This window comes from Manihot esculenta, chromosome 1 (assembly GCF_001659605.2).
Source record: "Manihot esculenta cultivar AM560-2 chromosome 1, M.esculenta_v8, whole genome shotgun sequence".
NCBI classification, from domain to species: Eukaryota; Viridiplantae; Streptophyta; class Magnoliopsida; order Malpighiales; family Euphorbiaceae; genus Manihot; species Manihot esculenta.
In genome coordinates this window covers 28018484-28038231 of record NC_035161.2, presented here as the reverse complement: position 1 = coordinate 28038231, position 19748 = coordinate 28018484, and the positions used below count along the sequence as shown (strand labels likewise).

Sequence of the window (19748 nt, the reverse complement as noted above, 5' to 3'; positions counted from 1 at the left end):
TTTAATATATTAACTACAACTACAATTTTTATTAAGTATTTTAATTTTTCAATTATCCTCTTATCATACATTTCAGTTCAAAACAATTTCTTCATCTATTATTATATAATAAACTACAAATCCTGATGATATTAGTATCATAACATTAATTGTAATCTAAACATTAAATTTTACTAAATTTAAAAACTTTTGCCGTTGAATTATAATTTATTAAAATACTTCTTGATAATTTATATGAATAAAATACGAAATAATTTAAAAAGAAATTTATCTTTTCAAATATTTAATAATAAATCTACACCCACATGTCTTCTTTTAAATTAAAAGACCGATGGCCGTGTTTTTAATAATTTTTTTTTTGAATTAAGTGTTAAATAAATAGGGTGATTCACTTGCTTGCTAAAGTATTTTTTTTTTTTTTTTTTTTTTTTATATTTGTCCTCATGTTAATTATCTCCGCCTACTTTTATTATAAATGAGTTTTATTTTGATTGTAAAAGTAATAGAATGAAAGAAATTTATTGGCTCGGATTTAGTGGATCCTTTATGTTTTTTATTTTGTTTTTTGTTCTTTTTCTAATATAATTACCGACTTAAAAAATATATATATATAGAAATATAAGGGTATTTGATTTTAAAAGTATAAAGATTAATATGTGAATTATGGTAAAATTTAGATTATCCTTTCCAAAGAAAAACAAACTTTATTTTCTTTGTCGCCCTATATTTTTGGCTTATCCAAACATATGAATCGAAAACAAAGATTCTTTTATTTTTCTTGTCCGTCCACATTTCTTCCGAGCAAAGCGTAAATCGCTCCTCAAATGCCCACAAAATATGGCGCCGTCATTTAGGCCCCGCGGTTGCCGAGTAGCCGTGATCGGCGCTGGTGCCGCCGGTCTAGTGGCTGCCCGAGAGCTTCGCAGGGAGGGTCATCAAGTGGTAGTGTTCGAGAAAGATGACCAAATCGGTGGTACCTGGGTGTACACTCCCCATGTGGAAACTGACCTTCTCGGTCTCGACCCCTTCCGACCCATTATTCACTCCAGCCTCTACGAGTCCCTCCGAACCAACTTGCCGAGAGAGTTGATGGGATTTATGGACTTCCCGTTTGTGGCCCGAGGACAGGGTGAAACGAGAGACGCGAGAAGGTTTCCAGGTCACAGAGAAGTCTTGCTGTATTTGCAAGACTTTGCTAGGAAGTTTAGGATTGAAGAGTTGATTAGGTTTCACTCTGAGGTGGTTAGCGTGGAGCTGATTGATGATTTCAAATGGAAAGTGAAGTCACACAAGAAGAGAGTCGAGGGTGATGGAGATAAGTATGGGCATGTTGGTTTCCTTGATGAGATTTTTGATGCTGTGGTTGTTTGCAATGGACATCACACAGAGCCTCGTATAGCTGAAATTCCAGGTATTTTTTGCGTATAGCTTGGTTAATTTTACTCTGATGTATCTCTCATTTTCCCCCGATTTTCTTAAACCAATGCCTGTCTGCCTTATGAATTCGACTTAAAAGTTCTGGAAGAAAAGCCTTTCCAGAGTGTAGGCCAGTAAAGTTAGGTTCTTATTGTTCTCTTCTCATTATTATGCAGTTGTATTAACTGTGTTTTATCTCTTCTGATTTTCTTTTCAGGCGTTAATTTGTGGCCTGGAAGGCAAATACACAGCCACAACTATCGTACTCCAGAACCTTTTAGGGATCAGGTATGCGTGAGCATTCTCGTTGGTTGTTATATTTGATGTGCAAATTTCTCTTCTGGTGTTAGTTGCATGGATTTTTCTATACTGGTTTAAATGCGAACAAATGTATCAGCACCCCAATGTGGTCTGTGTGAAGGATAGTTTCTATACAATTACAAAGCTTTGAAGTACCTCAAGCTTTGAAGAGTTATGCTATGGAAGCCATGGCAGTAAAAAGTTACTTCTGTTGCGCCTTCTAACAGTTGCATCTCTTCTGTATGTCTGTCATTCTTTTGTAATTAATTGTACTCTTTTGTTAAACAAATCATCTCCATGGGCAGATGGTAATTATAATAGGCAATGCCTGGAGTGCTGCTGATTTATCCACTGAGATAGCTGGAGTTGCCAAAGAGGTCCACGTTGCATCCAGATCAGTTCAAGATGGTACATATGAGAAAAAGCCCGGATTTGATAATATTTATCTTCATTCTATGGTAAAATTATTGATCCATGAAAATGGCGGTTAAAGTCCGATGCTTGAATGGAGACAGCTTGATCTAAGATGGTTCTTATTTTTCAAAATCATGCAGATTGAAAGTTCTCATGAAGATGGTTCTGTGGTTTTCCGAGATGGAAGTACTATCCTTGCAGACGTGATTCTACATTGCACTGGGTATATTTTCACTCAATTTTGCTTTGTTTAGAACCAGTGGTGTCATGTATATATGTTTGCTTGCTGAATAACACGAATAGACGAGAGTAAGCACAAACTGCTGAACATTAAAATGACAATTGTTCTGTTTTAAGGTACAAGTATCACTTCCCTTTCCTCAAAACCCATGGCATTGTGACTGTGAATGACAATCGTGTAGGGCCACTGTACAAGCATGTTTTCCCCCCTGTTTTGGCCCCATGGCTTTCATTTGTTGGGATACCATGGAAGGTTGATCTCTGTGATTATTTCCCTTCATTTTGATTGTTTATTAGGTTTTATTGCTGGACATAATCTTTTTGCATATCATTTGTGGTAGATCGCCCCTTTCCTTACGTTTGAATTTCAAAGCAAGTGGATCGCTGGTGTTTTATCTGGTAGAATTTTGCTTCCCTCTCAAGAGGAGATGATGGAAGATGTCAAGGATTTCTACTCAACACTTGAATCTTCTGGCATACCTAAGCGATACACCCATAACTTGTTTAATTATCAGGTAGGCTTCGTGCTTGGCAAAATTTTGCCCCCTCTTTTGGTTTTTGTACCAATCCTGTTAAGTAGTTCTTGACACCAACCTCATTGCTAGAACCTGATTTTCTATCTCCTGCTTAGCCTAGAGGCTTTGTATCGATCAGAATACAAAGGCTTTTAATGTCATCTCTCCTTGATCTAGGGGCCGGTGATTACATTCTTTTTTCGTTTTTCACCCAGAAATAACATACTTGGATTCAAATGAGAACTTAGATTTAGTTAATGCGGTTGCGGAGATGCCACCTTAGCAACCATTAAACATATTATGCTTATATTACCTGATATTCTGTTAATTTGGTTTGTCATTGCAGGCTGAATACAGCAATTGGCTTGCTGCACAGTGCCAATGTCCAGGCTTTGAAGAATGGAGAAACCAAATGTACTACTTTGCTATGAAGAACATTACCGTCCGGCCGAAGACATATCGCGACAAATGGGAAGATGACCACCTGATCTTTCAAGCCTATGAGGACTTCAAGAAATATGCCTGAAGTGGAGATAATAACAAAATTTGCAACCCTAAGTGAAGGGAGTCAAACGAATCCTTGCATAATAAGCTTTCTGCACTCAGCAGGTATCAAATCTTCTACTACTTGTATTAAACCACCAGTTGGACAAAAAAGTTGAAAAATGGATGATTCCACAGTAAATATTTTGCACCAATAAATCTTTATATCATAATTGATCTCGTAAATGGGAAGTTTTGCTAGAAATATATTCATTTTAAAATGTCGAACTTGTTATTGTGTGGATGCGGGCGGCATTAACAATGTCGGAGTTGGGATGAAAATTCTGGGTCTTTGATGGTTTGTCGGTTCCAGTTCTCATACCTATGAATCATTGGGTTTTTGTAAATTCTCAATAGAGAAGAATTATTCCACAAATTTGACAGTCATTCGAACTCGTCTAAATCAACCTTCGAGCTTTGAATTGAAGCGAGAAATGAAATCAATTATCACAGAGCACAAGATTTTATGGATGGTGATAACTCTAAATCTTCTTGGGCTTCAGATCTAGCAAATATGCTAGATCTGGTCCTCCCTCGTCCCCTATGATATGGATCTGATTCTTTTTTGGGCTCCCTGGCGGCGGGTCTACCCCTTGAAAGAATAGTGCTTCCTTTCCTTGTCACTCAGCTCCGTATCTACAGATGTGTCAGACACCTGCTCCATGCATAACGGCCATTTAATTCACCCGGACACGCATGCGAACAAGGTTGGTGAGTGATTGGGCCTACTCCTCTATTGGGCTTGTGCTCGTATCTGACCCGGATTGTCTTGGGTCATTTGGCCCAGGCTCGTGAAGTCGGGCCGTCTTTCGAGCGTACAATCTGATGGATTTTGGACTTGTGGCCTTTTTTTAGATCTACCCTTATTCCTGGGTTAGGAAAGATCCGGAGGTTATCAGATGGAACCAGCAGAACACAAAATCTCCATTAAAGCAAGGCTTGTGAAGGTTGAGGAATTGCAGTCTCTCTCATTATTTAATAACCAAAAGTTATTAAAATGAAATAATGAAAATGCCAAGGATGAGAGTCTCTTTTTATTAGAGATTTTGAATAAAATTTAAATTTAAAACTTAATTAATACAACTTTAATTAATTTTAACAATTTGAGCAATCGTACAAATTTTAAACTTTTAGATTATATCATCAAACCTTATTTTTTTATTATTTTAAAATTATGCTTTAAAAATAACAATCACCATCTAACTAAATTAATACATCAAAATTACAGATTAGGATACTACAAAATAAAGTTAAAACAGCAAAAACTTAATAACATGTATAAAATAAATATATATTTTAGTTAATTAATTTAAATTTTATACATGAACATAAAATAGAAAAACAATTTAAATCGAAATTTTTTCATCTAATTTTGAAATAAGTAATGAAAACTTACAAGGTTTTGTTTTTATTTAATTTCGACATTATGATTAGTAACTAAATTTTAATTTTTATATATAAAATTTTAAAAATTATTTCTAAATATTATAAATAACTAAATTTAACAAGAAATTTTAAATTCAATTAATAAAAATTAAAATTTTAATGTCACTTTTTACCCCAATGTCTGCTTTGTCCTCACTCTCCCATGAGGCACTGTATAGAACTCTTAGCATTCCACCAATGAGAACCAGCCACGTGACCCAAAACACTGCTCATGTGCCAAGTGCAGGCAATGCTCAAAACTTAGTTAGTATCGACAAAAATTAAATCTCGAAAATTAGCAAAAGCACTTTATGACTGATCTTACGCAGAGAAACAGTGAAGGAGTTTGAGAAAGAGGAAGGAGCTTTGGAGTTTCCTCAAATTCGGATTTGCAGACAATCTCCTCGTTTCTTCTTTAATCCTCGGCTCTTCCGAAGTAGTAACCAAACAATCAAGCTTCCAATTCCTGTGTCAATCTCCGGCATATCTATTAATTTCAATCCTTCTTTTTTTTTTTTTTGGGGTTATTTTGTGCTCTTTCTAGTCTTATGGGCTATGCGTCTATATACAGTTGTCTTGTCGTTCCTGCTATCTCATCTATGAGCTGAAGATAAAGATCATTCATTTTTCTCTCGCTAGAATAGATATTTTGAGTTTCTTGGTATAGGCTTTTTGTAGAATAGATGGCAAATGCATCTGGTTTCTTTGCTCCTTCAGTTCCAAGCCTTAGGAGGAGAATTAAACCTTCGATAAGGATTACTGCATCTGGGTTTTTCTCCTCTGGGAATATATCCAAGAGGGTGTTTTGCTCCAGCTCCATTGAAGGTGCAGAGAAGCTTTCTAATTCTCAATGTCAAGTTCCCAGGTAAGTAATTTGGTGATTGAACAACTTCTTTGTTGTATCTTTGCAAATGGGTCTTTGCTTGGGTTTCGATTGCATTAGCTCCACTTGATTGTTTGAATGGTTAATTGGACTAAATTTCTTTGATGGCGGATCTTTCCTGGTTGTTCTGCTTTGCTCGTCGAATGTAATGAAATTTATACAATTTGACACTTAGAATTGAAAGCAATCATACATATATTTATATATGTGTGTGTAAAAGACATGGAGAACAAATATCATGTACGGTAATTTTTAAGTTAAACAAAAGGGTTTAGTCTTGTTAGGTTGAGATTGGATACTGTAAAGATATACGGATTCTGTTGAGGTCAATATCCTATAGAACAGCTCTCCAAATCTTTAAACTTTCATTCTGAAGTAGGTTTAAGCAGGTCCTAGAAAGTTGAGAACGTAATAAACTATATATTGGACTTGCTTATTATTGATTATTTATAATTCATGTAAGTGATTAACAGTTATGAGGGGCTCTACTTATTCATGGTATCATATTTCTTTTAGATTAATCTGATGCTGAAACCAATTTGAATTGCTGACAGAACAAAAATTATTCCAATTTGTTTAACATTCTTCAGTTGTCTTAGCTCCTAGGCATGTTAATGACGTCTTATTTTGGGATTCTAGTTTCTTGGAGGACTAGTTTAATGGTAAAAAAATAGCTGGATGAGATGTTTCTCAGTGGTGAAGTTTCATGAGTATAGGAACAAGCTTCTAAATATATTTTATTGTCCCTCGGTAGGCAAAATGGATGCTTGCTAGCTTCATGAACTCAACAACCTTATGCTGGCTTCAAGTTGTAAATACATGCTTAATAAGAGTTGGCCTATTGACGAGCAGGGAAGATTAAAAATTGGAGTCCTCGGTGTTCCGACTTGAGATGAAGCTTACTAGCCAATAAAAGAGAGAGAAAGACAATAACACAAGAAGATTTACGTTGTTTGACCGTGAGAGCCTACATCCACGGATACAAAACCTCAAAGAACTACATCTTTACTAGCCAATAAAAGAGAGAGAAAGACAATAATACAAGAAGATTTACGTGGTTTGACCGTGAGAGCCTACATCCATGGATACAAAACCTCAAAGGACTACATCTTTATTGGCTTATCTCACTAATACAAAAGGTTTCCTATTTATAATGGAAGATCCAAAACATATACGGTATGATACTATAAATGAAGGGATTCTCGACTATAGTAGGAATATATCAAATTCCATGATCATAGGAATATATAGATATAATTATTTTATCTATTTAGGAATACAAATGCTATATTAAATAAATTCAACTTTCCATAATATTTCCCTTAATTATAACTTGGAATCTCATCATCAATTCTAACACTCCCCCTTAATGAGATTCTAAGTAAAAGCCAAAGACTTTCTCATAACAGCTTCCGACTAGTAACTCATGAGCATATTCAAAACTATTCATACAAAGGCACTTACAAAAAATATCAAAATACAAAATAATCTTCAGAATTGCACTTTCCTCTCCAAAGGCAATATCGAAAAGGAACATCAACACAAAATTCCTCTCCAAAGGTAATACTGGGGAGAAAACATCACTGCAAAACAACTCTTAGAATTGAACAAAACATAACAATCGAACACAAACATAGGTATGAACAATGCCCATAAATAGTATTAATGAATAGTGCCAATAGTGATGATGAATAGTACTCGTGAATAGTACTGATAAACAGTACCCAAACAAAAATCATAAAAATTTGAAGGCTTTAATACCATATTAAATTTAGAATAAAAAATAGAAGATAATAATATAAGAAGATTTACGTGGTTCGACATCCACGGACACAAACCTCAAAGGGTTACACCTTTATTGAATTGGGTTATCTCAATAATATAAAAAGTTCCCTTTTATAACGAAAGATCCAAGACATATATGGTATGATATTATAAATGATGGGATTCTCCAACTATAATAGGAATATATCAAATCCTATGATCATAGGAACATATAGACATAATTATTCTATCTATTTAGAAATACAAATCCCATGTTAAATAAATTCAACTTTCCATGACATTCCCCCTTAATTGTAAATTGTAATCTCATCATCAATTCTAACACTAGCCAACTAAAGTCAATGGAGATCACAGCCCCCTTGCTCCTCTTTTAATTCATCACAGTCATGAAGCTCCTCTAATCCATTAGGTACCAAGCTTTGGTTTAAGATGATACTGGGGTTTTGGCAAAAATAGTTTTGAGGTTTATTACATTATTTATCTATACAAGTGCAATTAGGAACTTGGAATGTTTCCTTTTATGTGGTGGAGTATTGTCTAGTCTGGCATTTGATTTTAGCACAAGATATGGTAATTTAGAAACACAATATAATGCTCAAAGTGGATAAAAAACAATTCTCAATTTTTGTACTAATTCTCAAAATCAATAATAATAATAACAAACTTTCTGCTAAATTAAGAAAATACTAGTACTGGGATTAGGAACCTTACAATAAGAAAATACTAAATCAATACTAATTAGCAATATTAAACAAATTTGAACTTTTTAACCAAAACAAAATGAAAATATTAATCCCTAAATAATAACAGAATTCCTAAATAAAAGAAATCTAATTTTCTTAATTTTACAAGGAAAAACTAAATCAACATTGTTCTATTTGAATCTTTCTTGACTGCATCGTTCTCTTCTGTTGGACTATGGAGAAAATTCAACCTTGAGTTTTAAAGCATTGAAGATCAAAAACAGAATTTGAAGAATAAGCAAATCTATCTTCTTAGGTGGTAGCAATAAGATTGAAACAAGTTACTCCATTCTTGTCTTGACATCCTTGGAAACATCTGAATATACCAAATTGATGTAGAATACTCAATAAGGATAAGAAACAATTTTCAATTTTTGCATTAATTCTCAAAATGAACAATAATCATATTAAATTCTCTAGTGAATACCTAAACAGCTAGTCCTAAGAATACTAGGATTAGGAATCTCTAAATAAGCAAATAATAAACCAACACTAATTGGGAATACTAAACAAATTCACGCATACTAAAAAATAAAATAAAATAAAACATCCTGAATAATAAATTAATTCCTACATGGTAGAAATCTAAACTTCTAAATTTTAGATGAAAAATTGAGCTAACATAACTCCTAAATAAATCTTCTTTGACTGCATCATCTAGGTCTATTGCAGTTTGTGCTTTCTAAATTGAGCATTTCTGGCTCTCGTGCTCACCTGTGTGTTTTGTACTTGTGTCCCGTTTGTGCATGAGGCACCCTGGGGATAGATGTCTCAAATAAACCAATGGATTGAGATTTTGTGTTTTTAAAATGTTAATCTTATTTACTACAGTTCTCTTACACTCTTATAAATTCAATCTCTATATTTGCACAGACTCATTAGTAAAGGCTGCAAGTTACTAGGAAGTGGCTCTGCAGTACCCACCCTTCAGGTTTCAAATGATGATCTTGCAAAAATAGTTGATACAAATGATGAATGGATATCAGTTCAAACTGGGATTCGAAATCGAAGAGTGCTCACAGGTTACTCCTTACTTGGGTGTGCATATATGTTGTATCTGTGATGGCTATGAGCAGTGTAACATCTAGGCTTGTAACTTAGTCTCTCAATCAAAATTCTTGAAAGCTGAGCTTGATCCTTGGTGAAGGGCATCCATCTAGATGACTTAGGGCTTTGGGCCATGTGAAGTTGTACTTGTCTTGGTTGACATGTAATCACACGATAGCCATTTCCTGTTTCTTGCTTTATGATATCTCTTTATACAAATTGGGCATCTCCTATTAGGGTAAAGTGTCTCCAAAACATATAGTGGTTGCTATATCTCCAAATATTGATTTTGTAGTATGGTAGCGTTCAATGGATGATTTGTGTTTCCATGAGCATTATTGGTAACCTTATCTATGGTAGTTGTTTACAAAGTGCGAGGTGCAGATGTTTTGTTCAATTCTCTTGCTTTTGAGGTGGTGATTAATTTAATTTCAGCACCATTGTTACAGGCAAAGATAGCTTGGTTTCTCTAGCTGTGGAGGCAGCTAAGAAGGCTCTTCAGATGGCAGAGGTGGAGCCTGATGATGTGGACCTAATCTTGATGTGCACATCTACACCAGAGAATCTCTTTGGTAGTGCTCCTCAGGTATGTGGCTACAAGTGGACTTAGCAATAAATTTGATGTAGATGAATATACAACGGTTCTCATATTTGAAGAGTGGCAGTATGGATTCACTGTTTCTTTCACTTTTTTTTTTCTTTTCTTTTTGTCCGAGTAATGCTGTGTATGTGTAAGACTATGGAATCCAAAAGGGGGGTTTCCATACATTTGAATAGCCATGCACAGTTGTACTTTTTGTGAATCTCTCTCTTTCTCTCTCTCTCTCTCTCTCTCTCTCTCTCTCTCTATATATATATATATATATATATATATATATATATAAAGTTTGATGTATTTTGCTGTTATATTGCTTAATGCTTTGTTTTTTTATTTGCTAAGCATAATCTAGATGTTTCATTATTTTATTAGCTGCCATGCTAGTTTATTCTAAATGCATATTCAGATTTCAGAAGAGCTCTATTCGAGCCGCATTTTGAGAATTCAGTGACTCATATTTTCAGATCACACATTGAAATGTTTTGTTATGATGTGGTTGAAATTTCCATTATATATTTTTTCATGGGTCTGAATTATGGCATGATTTGGTGCGCCGTGTGCCCCATATAGAATATTCAGCCTAAGCCCAAAGCCCACCACTTTGTTGGTGGTGCATGTATGGACCAAGATAAATATTGTAAAACTTCCCTATTACTGCAAACTGTGAGGGTTTGGATAAACCTACTGGGATTAGTGTTTGGAAAGGTTTGAGCAATCATAACTTGTTATTTTCATCATAATGAAATTTTCTTTCCGTATCTTGCTTATGGACATAGACTTTACTCTCAAACCTTTTAAAATCTTGTGTTCCATTTTCTTCTTTTTCCATATTGCCTTAGATTTGTGTGCTTGATAAAATATGTTTTTGCATGGGAAGTTAGTTAATAATTTTGGTTTATCAGTGTTGCAAAAAAATGAGTGTTATCCTGTTTTTGTGTCTCTAAACCATTAAAAATTTAAAGCTCATAATTCACTTGTGGATGATTTTAGCTTCTGATTCTTGGGTAACAAATTCCTAGCTTTTGGCACTAGTACCTCAATTACTCCAACCCTATATTAGCTTTTCATCACAAGAAACTTATATATTATTTTTCTAAAATTGCAGATCCAAAAGGCTCTTGGCTGCAAAACAAATCCTTTAGCTTATGATATTACTGCTGCATGTAGTGGATTCGTACTGGGTCTGGTGTCAGCTGCTTGTCACATTAGGGGTAAGAAAATGTTTGCTTTCACTGTGACGATTGATGAGTTGATCAAGGTTTGAATAGCTGTTGACCGCAGGAGGTGCGTTTCAGAATGTATTGGTAATTGGTGCTGATTCTCTTTCTCGATTTGTTGACTGGACGGATAGAGGAACTTGTATTCTCTTTGGGGATGCTGCAGGTGCTGTGCTTGTACAGGTGTGCTCTTTTGTCCATATCTTTTAAATTGTACATCTGCATAGTAATTGTATTATCTTAGATATGCCTCATTGTACTTCGTGATTTAATTTTCTTCATATCATTGGTGGATTTTTTTTCCCTTGTGTTGGGGTTAATGTACCAAATGGTTATTAAAGGCGCGCCTGAGGCGCGCCCCAGGCGCAAGGCGCATCAGGCTCTCGGCACAGCGCCTCAACACCCTCCAAGCGGACAACTTTCATGAGGCGAGCCCAGGCGGCCAAAGTGCACCCAAGCACAAGGCGACCCCTAGGCGCGCCTCAGCTATACCAGGCGATTCAACTTATGAGAACACGAAGAAAAAAGACGAAGAAAAGGAAGAAAGAGAAGAAGCAATCCAAACTCTAGGGATGGGTAGACGAAATTCCAGGTTCTTTCTTCGATTTCATCATCATCTCTTTTTCTTCTTCTGAAGACATCATCTTGATTTTTTCTTCTTCTCCCTTTCTTCGTTCTTTCTTCTTGACTTCTCTTTCTTCTTGCCCCTCCGACGTCCACTCTTCGAAGAAATTCTGTTGTTCTATTTTTCTAATTTTTGAAGGCGTATTTCCTCCTCTGCTTGACTCTCAGCTCAGCAAGTGATACACTGTTTTTGCTTCTAGAGTTTACTGCAGCTCTGACGTTTAACATGCAAAGATGCCACCTGCAATATAAAACATGCAGAGTGCCTAATCCACTGCTAACTACTAATGAATTTTAAATTTTTATGCATTTTTAATTCTTTATGTGAATTAAATATTAAAATTATTTTTATATTAAATATATAATTCATAATACATTTATAAGATTCATATAAAATAATCTGAAAATTAAATATATAGGAACATGTAAAATTTGAATGCACTGTATCACTAAAATTATTATTTTTAATGCTATATTTTATTAAAAATAATATTAATGTAATATATTTTAATAATGATTTTTACTCAACAATGATAGTAATGGTTTTAGTAACTGTAATAAAATAACAAAATATAATGAAATAAATAATAAAATACATATATTTAATTAATAATATATTAACTAAATTTACAATGTAAATATCATTCATAAATATTCTAACTAAATATCGTTCCTGAGTAAAACTCATAAAAATGATCCTTTGATTTTGGAAATTAAATGATTTAGTACCTGAATTTTAGTTCTCTTAAAATTAAAAGGTCCCTCCATCCGTTTAAAAGGAGTTTTCTGTTAGTCAAAGTTAATTCTTATAGTCCATTGAGAGAGAAAAATATCAAGGACTAAACTACCCTTAGGCTAATTCACTCTCTAGGACAATCCTAAATACCCAAATCCTACCTTTATCTTCATTTCTTGCTGACCACCATCACCAACTACCAATACCAATGCCATGGATCTGCAACACTGGTCAACTCTATATAACTCTAAGCAGTAAGCTCACCCTTTTCTCTGTTCTCTTTTCTCTCCAGTCTCGAAAGTCCAACTTCAACCATCTCAACTTGCCCTTTTCACCTTTACATGCGCCCATTTCTCCCTTGCCATCCATGCAATCACTAACATTTTCCATCCTTCAATTGACGTGAAGGCCATGACCATGATTCCGGAGGTGGCTTGGCATGGAGCATGGGAAGTACCGAGTCCTGCTCAGACTTGGGAACTGCTGCGATTATCTACATGAACTTGGGGCTCACTTAAGACAGTACTTGCAGCAGGCGGTGTATTTGATAGCGTTGAGCTTTCAAAAGAGTTTCACCATGGACATGGAGTTGACAATTTCTGCTACAGCTCATACCCGAGCTTCCTCCTCAGTAGTTTCATGTTTAAAGTCCTAGATTTTCCGATTTCTGTAGCACTTCATTAGTGCCCTCGTCAATCAAAACATCCACTCCAACAGCATGAGCAATTGATTTTCCATGATATTTTCTCTTCTCTTTTTGGGTGAGAAATATCTGTAATACATTGAACTGTTACAGTGAATTTTGTTGATTCAGTCTTATGCTTACATCTCTAAATTCATATGATTTTCTTTTATTTTTTGATGATTTTTTGGTCTTATGTGGTGGAATTACTGAATATGGGAACTGGGTTTCTCCTATAATGTGGGTTTTAATGAGGGATTAATTAGGAGTGCACAAGTGCAATAGATTGCATTTGTTGTTTATTGGATTTTTCTACTTTATTTGCTGGATTTACTGTAAATCAGGAATTTATTGGGTAATTATTGGAAATTTTTCTTGTGTTTATTGATTCTATTTTTGTTGTAATTGTTGGAATTTTGACATTCCTTACAAACTAAATCTTTATTAAGATCTCTGTGAACTTTAGTTCCCCTGCTGGGCACCCCTTCTTTTTTGTTTTGTTTATTTATTTATAGATAAGCAATCTTTTTGTTGCTGCTAAGTTTTGAACTGTATAATTTTACAGGCATGTGACAGTGAAGATGATGGTTTCTTTAGTTTTGACTTGCATAGTGATGGTGATGGCCAAAGGTATGTGTTTCTTATGTTCCTGGTGAAACATTCGCATCTTCCATTGTGATAGATCACGTATACTCCCTTTATGCAGACATTTGAATGCCAACATCAAAGCAAATGAAGTGGACGCATTGGGATCTACAGTTTCAGGCTTCCCTCCCAGGCGGCCCGCATATTCTTGCATTCAGATGAATGGAAAAGAGGTTTTTCGTTTTGCCGTGCGGTATGTGCCAAAATCTATAGAGTCTGCTCTTGAAAAGGCTGGTCTCACTGGGTCTAGCATTGACTGGTTACTGCTCCACCAGGTATGAATCACAGAGTCGCATAATACACCTTAACTTAATGTGCTGGTAAATTGACATACATAGAATGCCAGATTGATTATCATCTCTAACATTCCCAAATTTGTCTTACTGTTTAAATGATATGCCTGACATTGTGAGCATGTACTTATGGCGATGTAGGAATAACAAAGATTTAATTTTTGCAGGCAAATCAGAGGATCCTTGACGCAGTTGCGACACGTTTAGAAGTCCCACGAGAAAGGATCATATCAAATTTAGCAAATTATGGTAACACAAGTGCTGCTTCTATTCCATTGGCTTTGGACGAAGCTGTTCGAAGTGGGAAGGTGAAGCAAGGTCACACTATTGCAACTGCAGGTTTTGGAGCTGGCCTAACCTGGGGTTCTGCAATTATTAGATGGGGCTAAATATTTTCATTTCCTACTGACTAATCATAAATATAAAAAGCGAAAAGAGAATTTGGTGCAATTGTACTGTTCTTGCCTCCATTTCTACATGTATTCCTGGTAATCAGAGGTATTGCGAATGCAAAATGTAGGAATACCCTTTTGTTTGCTTGATCTTTGTGGGCGTGTTTATTTTTGACCTCTAGTAAACTTTATTCTTTTTATTTGAAGTTTCAAAACTCCTTGTATTTTGAATTTGATACACCATTGTAAGCTTTAGAAATGGCATTTCATTATATCAGTTATTTTTAAATTAATTACTTTTTTTAATACATCATAAAATATAAGTTATTTTTAATATAAAAATTTAAAAATATTAGAGAAATATTGTTTGCGAATTATATTAAAATTTGATTTATATTTATTCATATTTTTATTATTATTTTATATTTAATAGTTAATTTAATATTTATTATTTTATAATAAAATATATATTATTATATTATAATTAAAATTATTATATGTTTTTTAAATTATATTATAATGCTACATTGGTACCTTACCGTTGGTATAATGCAATTTATATTAATAATTTACTAACAATCTTTTATTAAAAACTACATTCAAATCATCAATTCCTAATATTGTGTAATCCAAACATGGCATTATTTTTATTTATTTCCAGCATGAATAGCACGGGCCTTCCATTTCCCTCCCAAAACCATTCCTTGCACCTTCGTCGAATACATTTTTTTTCCAAGATGTTTAGAGCTTTCTCCCTCTTCTCTCGCAGCGGCAAACCCTCAACAATCCCTTTCAAAGATTACTACGCCAATTGGTTCACCACTCTCAAGAACTCCCTCCTCCCACTCCTCCACCAATCCCTCTCCTCTCCCACATCTCCGGCTCTCCTCTCCTCCCACCTCAACCTCCTCCTCCACCACTTCCTCTCCTACTACGACTCCCTCGACCTCGCCGTTACCAACGACTTCAACAATCTCCCTTACCTTCTTTACCCTTCATGGAGGAACTCCCTCGAAAAGCCCTTCCTCTTTCTCGGCGATCTCCACCCCTATATCTTCACCAACCTCCTCCGCTCATTCCTCGATAAAGAAAACAACTATGATGATGATTTTGAAAATAGGGTAAGAAGCGTTGTTCTTGATAGCCCCTGGCAGGCTACGATGTCGTGGAAGGACCCTTCAGAGAGTTTGATAATCAAGATTGAGCAGATTGAGCGCGGGTTGAGGTTGATGGTGCCTGATCTTGTGGATAGGATGAAAAGGGCACAGGTAGGATTTGTGAGGAGAGTTGCAGAGGATTGGGTAAGTTATAAGGGAAAGAAAGAAAAGATAGAGGTTGGCGAGTTAATGAAGGTAGAAATGGAGGAATTGGTAAGTGTTTTTATGGATGCTAATCGGTTGAGGAGGAGTATAATATCAGAGATTGTTGGTGCATTGAGCATATATCAGGGAGCTCTGTTTCTTGAAGCTTTGGCCCAGTTTCTTATTGGGTTTAAGGACCCTGTTTTTCTTCGTGAATTCGAAAGGTGCAAGACTCCCATCAATGAGGAAGTTCGTAGCAATGGTTTTTGAGTCGATTTACCATCATTCTTTAGATTCTTTTGTCAGGAATTTTGCAGTATTGCTGAATGGCTGCTAATTCCAGTTTCTTAGTTTGTTATTGGTTCTGCTGGAACCGTACATTTAGCTAGAGGATCTTGTTGGCACGAGGACATTGATCCTTGGCAATTAAAGAAGAGGAACAATTCAGCAAATTTGGGTTAAAGCTGCAGGAAATATGAATACTAATGTGTTAAATTTCTGTGTCATGGGTAGCATTAGAACTTGAGTTTTTTGATCGGATTAGAAAAAGCTGTACAACTTGATATTTAGTGAATGCTAAATGATCTTGGTTACTTGTAAAATATAGTTAAGTGGCTTCAAGCCTTGAACAACAAAATCTCTGATAGTTGCTGTTGAGATGTCGTTTAGGCATTAAAGTTAGGCTTGGGTCCGGCTCTTTTGGTACAATCACAAGATTAGATTAGAAATTCTGCATGGCACCCAGGTGTGTACACTCAAACTATATTAAAATTATGTTAGGTTTCAATTATATTGGTGACTTACTATTATTATTAGATATCATGAAATTCCTTTTCACGTAAAGTCCAATAGTCCATAACCCCATCCATCAAAAGGGTTTTTGTAGTTTTGTATTAGCCCACACATTCACCTTTTAGTTGCTTCTGGGCCTTTTGGCTGGATTAAAAGCTATATACAAGTAATTGGAAGGCTATTGTAGTGTGTTCAGTAAGCAAGCTAACATGAATGCCATGGGTAGGTTTTATCTAAACATTGATTGTTTAATGCTGCATTCAGTTATTGTATTGCAAAAGGAGATTCTTCTCTACAATCATTAATTAAAATAAAGCTCTCCTTATACGTAAGTACCAAAAGATTGAGGCCGAAGGCCTGATTACCAAAGGGGCGTCCATATATCTAAAAATCAAAATAAATTCTAAGGCCCAAAAATAAATAAAAACACATCCCATAATCTATGAGAAAAGAATCCTGAACCCTAAATCCAAAAAAACCCATTAAGGTTCAGGAGAAAAAAATTAAAAACTCAAGCAAATTGGCAACTCCAATGAGAGAGAGGACCAAAGAAACTCCATTAACATACATGTAACAGCAAACCGCCATTGCTAGGAAGAAATCGTCTGTCATGGTCACCTTTGGCAAAACTCCTAAGGAGACTTCAAGAATAGCCTAGAATATGTAAACTGAGACAATAGAAGATGCTCTTTGATAACTCAAGCACATTATCAAACTGTTTTTCACCAGACAAATTGGGAGACTAATTAGGAAGTTGATAGTCTTCCATATGCAAATAACTCAAGAAAAGCACCAACACAAGAGAATTGGAGCCATTTTTAGAATTGTGAAGTCATAATGAGCTATAGTTAATAATTATCCTATATAAACCAAATAAATAAAAATTCATTGCTCTTTTTTTAAAAAAAAAAAAATTCCATGTGCTTTGAATTTGATCTTAATCAAAACAAATTCTTTAGAATTTCAAACCGACTACTTCACGAATTGAAGATGGTTGATACTTGGGCACCGACTTGTCTACTTTTGCTTTTTATTTGTTTGATTTGAAATTTGCATAGTTATTGCAAATCACTCTTTCTTATTAAAGTTTCTTTACGAGCTGCTTTTGCTCAATACCACCTTCCATTCAAAGACTCCCAAAGATTTTCCTTCTCCCTACTGCTTTCTTAAGCTTTTGCTTTGCTCAAACATTTTAATTATTTTAATTTGATTTAATTTAATTTTAATAAAAAATAAATCGATAAAATTAAATCCAACCAATTAATAAATAGTAAATATTATTTTTAATGATTTAAAGAGATTAAATTATAAATAAAATTAAAATAATTCAATTAGAATTAAAATATTAAAAATAATATTTTAAAAATAAAATTTTATTAAAAAGTTTAATCGATTAATTCAAATTAAATAAATTAAATTAAATCGATTCGATTTAATTTAATTTATGTTAAAAATTAATTTAATTTAATTTTTATTAAAAATAATTAATTTAATTTTTATAAATATTAAATTTTATTTTTAATTTAATTTTTAATCAAACGGATCAAATCCTTGATCTTACTATTTAGACATTATATATATATATATATATATATATATATATAAAACTAGAAACAAATAACTTCCCGTTAGAACCAACTCATGAGTTTGCTTATCCTGTCATTGCCACCTCATCGGTCAGCAAACTTTCCAAATTAAATAATTTATATTACTAAATTATATATGTTAAAATTAATAATTTTATTTTACTAGATACTAAATAGAGATATTAAAATATTAATATTTTAAGAAATAAATTATTATTTAAAAATAACTAAAAAAGAAAGTAAAGTGTTACTAATTTTGAATAATAATTTAACCTAGCTTTTATAAGGTATGTTGGGAAAAAATGTTTAAATATTTGTATTAATTTACATTTATGTTTAAAATTTAAAATTTTATAATTAAAGTTAAATATTTTTAATTTATCTACTAAATTGAATTTAAAAAATTAATAATAAATTAAATTAATTTCTAAAGTTTATTTAATTAATAGTTTGTTTATTATAATTATAATAAATAAAAATATTTATTTTGAATATAAATATGTATTGGGGCAAAAGTTCAGATTTTTTTTTAATAATTTTTTTATATATAAATATGTAACTGTATTGTCTTCTACAATGGGGACAAGGTTTGAGCAGTGTATCCGACGTGGCTCTGCATGGGTCGTGCTTCTCCTGAGTTTTTACTTTCTAAATTAACTCAATTTAATATGGTAATGCTATTTTTATAAATTCAAATAAATAAATAAAAACCTTATAATTAAATCCAAAACATTAATAATGTAGAGGAAATAATTATTATTATAATTATTTTTATGGTTCTATGCAAAATATATTTATGGAAAATAATAGTAATTTTTTGGTTGTTAATTGGTAATGCTTCACATTTTTTCAAAAAATATCAGTATTCATAGCCTTCTAGGGTCTTGGGACCCAAGGAGACTTATATTTTCAAAAAATATTTTTATGTATATACATAAAAAATAATTATATTTTAAAAAATATTTTTAATTATCATGCGTGATGTATAATAAATTAATATTTTTATATTCATTTTATTAATATATAAAAAAATTAATGATAAAAAGTATGTATATTTATTTTATTATAATTATATTCTATAATTCTTTTTAATTAAAACTTAAAATTTTTTAAAATTATTTTAATTATATTATATTATTATTTATATCATTAAAAAATTAATAAAATTATCACGTTATTTATAAGTTATTACATCACGCTAATAAAATTTAAAATTAATTAGAAAAATTTATATTTTATTTTTATTACAGTTTTACTTTATATTTTTATTTTTTATTAATTAAATTTTATATTTTAATATTTAACCCAATATATCGTTAATAGTAAAGTAAAAAATTTATAAAATTATCATGTTAATTTTTTATTATTAAATATATTTAAAATTTATTTTTTAATTTTTTAATTATTATCAATAATTTTATAATAATAATTTATTTTAATTAAAATTATTATCAATCAATTTTTTTAAATTTATCTAATATATTTATTATTTAGCATTAATCTAAAAAAATAATTTTATTAAATACATTAGCTATAAAAATAATAAAAAATAATTTAAAATAATATTTAAT

General features: G+C 32.9%; 3 protein-coding genes across 5 annotated transcripts; all 3 read left to right on the top strand.

Annotated features, from left to right (window-relative positions):
• Positions 1-733: 733 nt before the first annotated feature.
• LOC110628878 (flavin-containing monooxygenase FMO GS-OX-like 4) lies at positions 734-9273 on the top strand. Of its 2 annotated transcripts, XR_006350547.1 has the most exons (8): positions 734-1411; positions 1634-1704; positions 2022-2174; positions 2271-2353; positions 2488-2623; positions 2712-2885; positions 3232-3494; positions 9138-9273. XR_006350547.1 is itself a non-coding variant. In XM_021775705.2 (7 exons), exons 1-7 carry the CDS (start codon positions 838-840, stop codon positions 3409-3411), a joined length of 1371 nt encoding a protein of 456 aa, XP_021631397.1. In that variant the 5' UTR covers positions 734-837; the 3' UTR covers positions 3412-3614. The 2 variants fall into 2 exon arrangements, 1 of the variants encoding a protein (XP_021631397.1); XM_021775705.2 differs by lacking the exon at positions 9138-9273 and having other exon boundaries at positions 3232-3614.
• On the top strand, positions 4945-14775 carry LOC110628890 (3-oxoacyl-[acyl-carrier-protein] synthase 3 A, chloroplastic). Of its 2 annotated transcripts, XM_043956228.1 has the most exons (9): positions 4945-5718; positions 9138-9286; positions 9761-9897; positions 11015-11120; positions 11191-11309; positions 13734-13798; positions 13875-14088; positions 14274-14504; positions 14664-14775. In XM_043956228.1, the coding sequence occupies exons 1-8, from the start codon at positions 5537-5539 to the stop codon at positions 14493-14495; spliced, it is 1194 nt and encodes a 397-aa protein (XP_043812163.1). In that variant the 5' UTR covers positions 4945-5536; the 3' UTR covers positions 14496-14504; positions 14664-14775. The 2 variants fall into 2 exon arrangements, with proteins under 2 accessions (XP_043812163.1, XP_021631406.1); XM_021775714.2 differs by having other exon boundaries at positions 4948-5718; positions 14274-14775.
• Positions 14776-15031: 256 nt separating this feature from the next.
• On the top strand, positions 15032-16804 carry LOC110628768 (protein INAPERTURATE POLLEN1). Its single transcript, XM_021775572.2, has one exon. It carries the CDS (start codon positions 15134-15136, stop codon positions 16067-16069), a length of 936 nt encoding a protein of 311 aa, XP_021631264.2. The 5' UTR covers positions 15032-15133; the 3' UTR covers positions 16070-16804.
• Positions 16805-19748: the final 2944 nt, after the last annotated feature.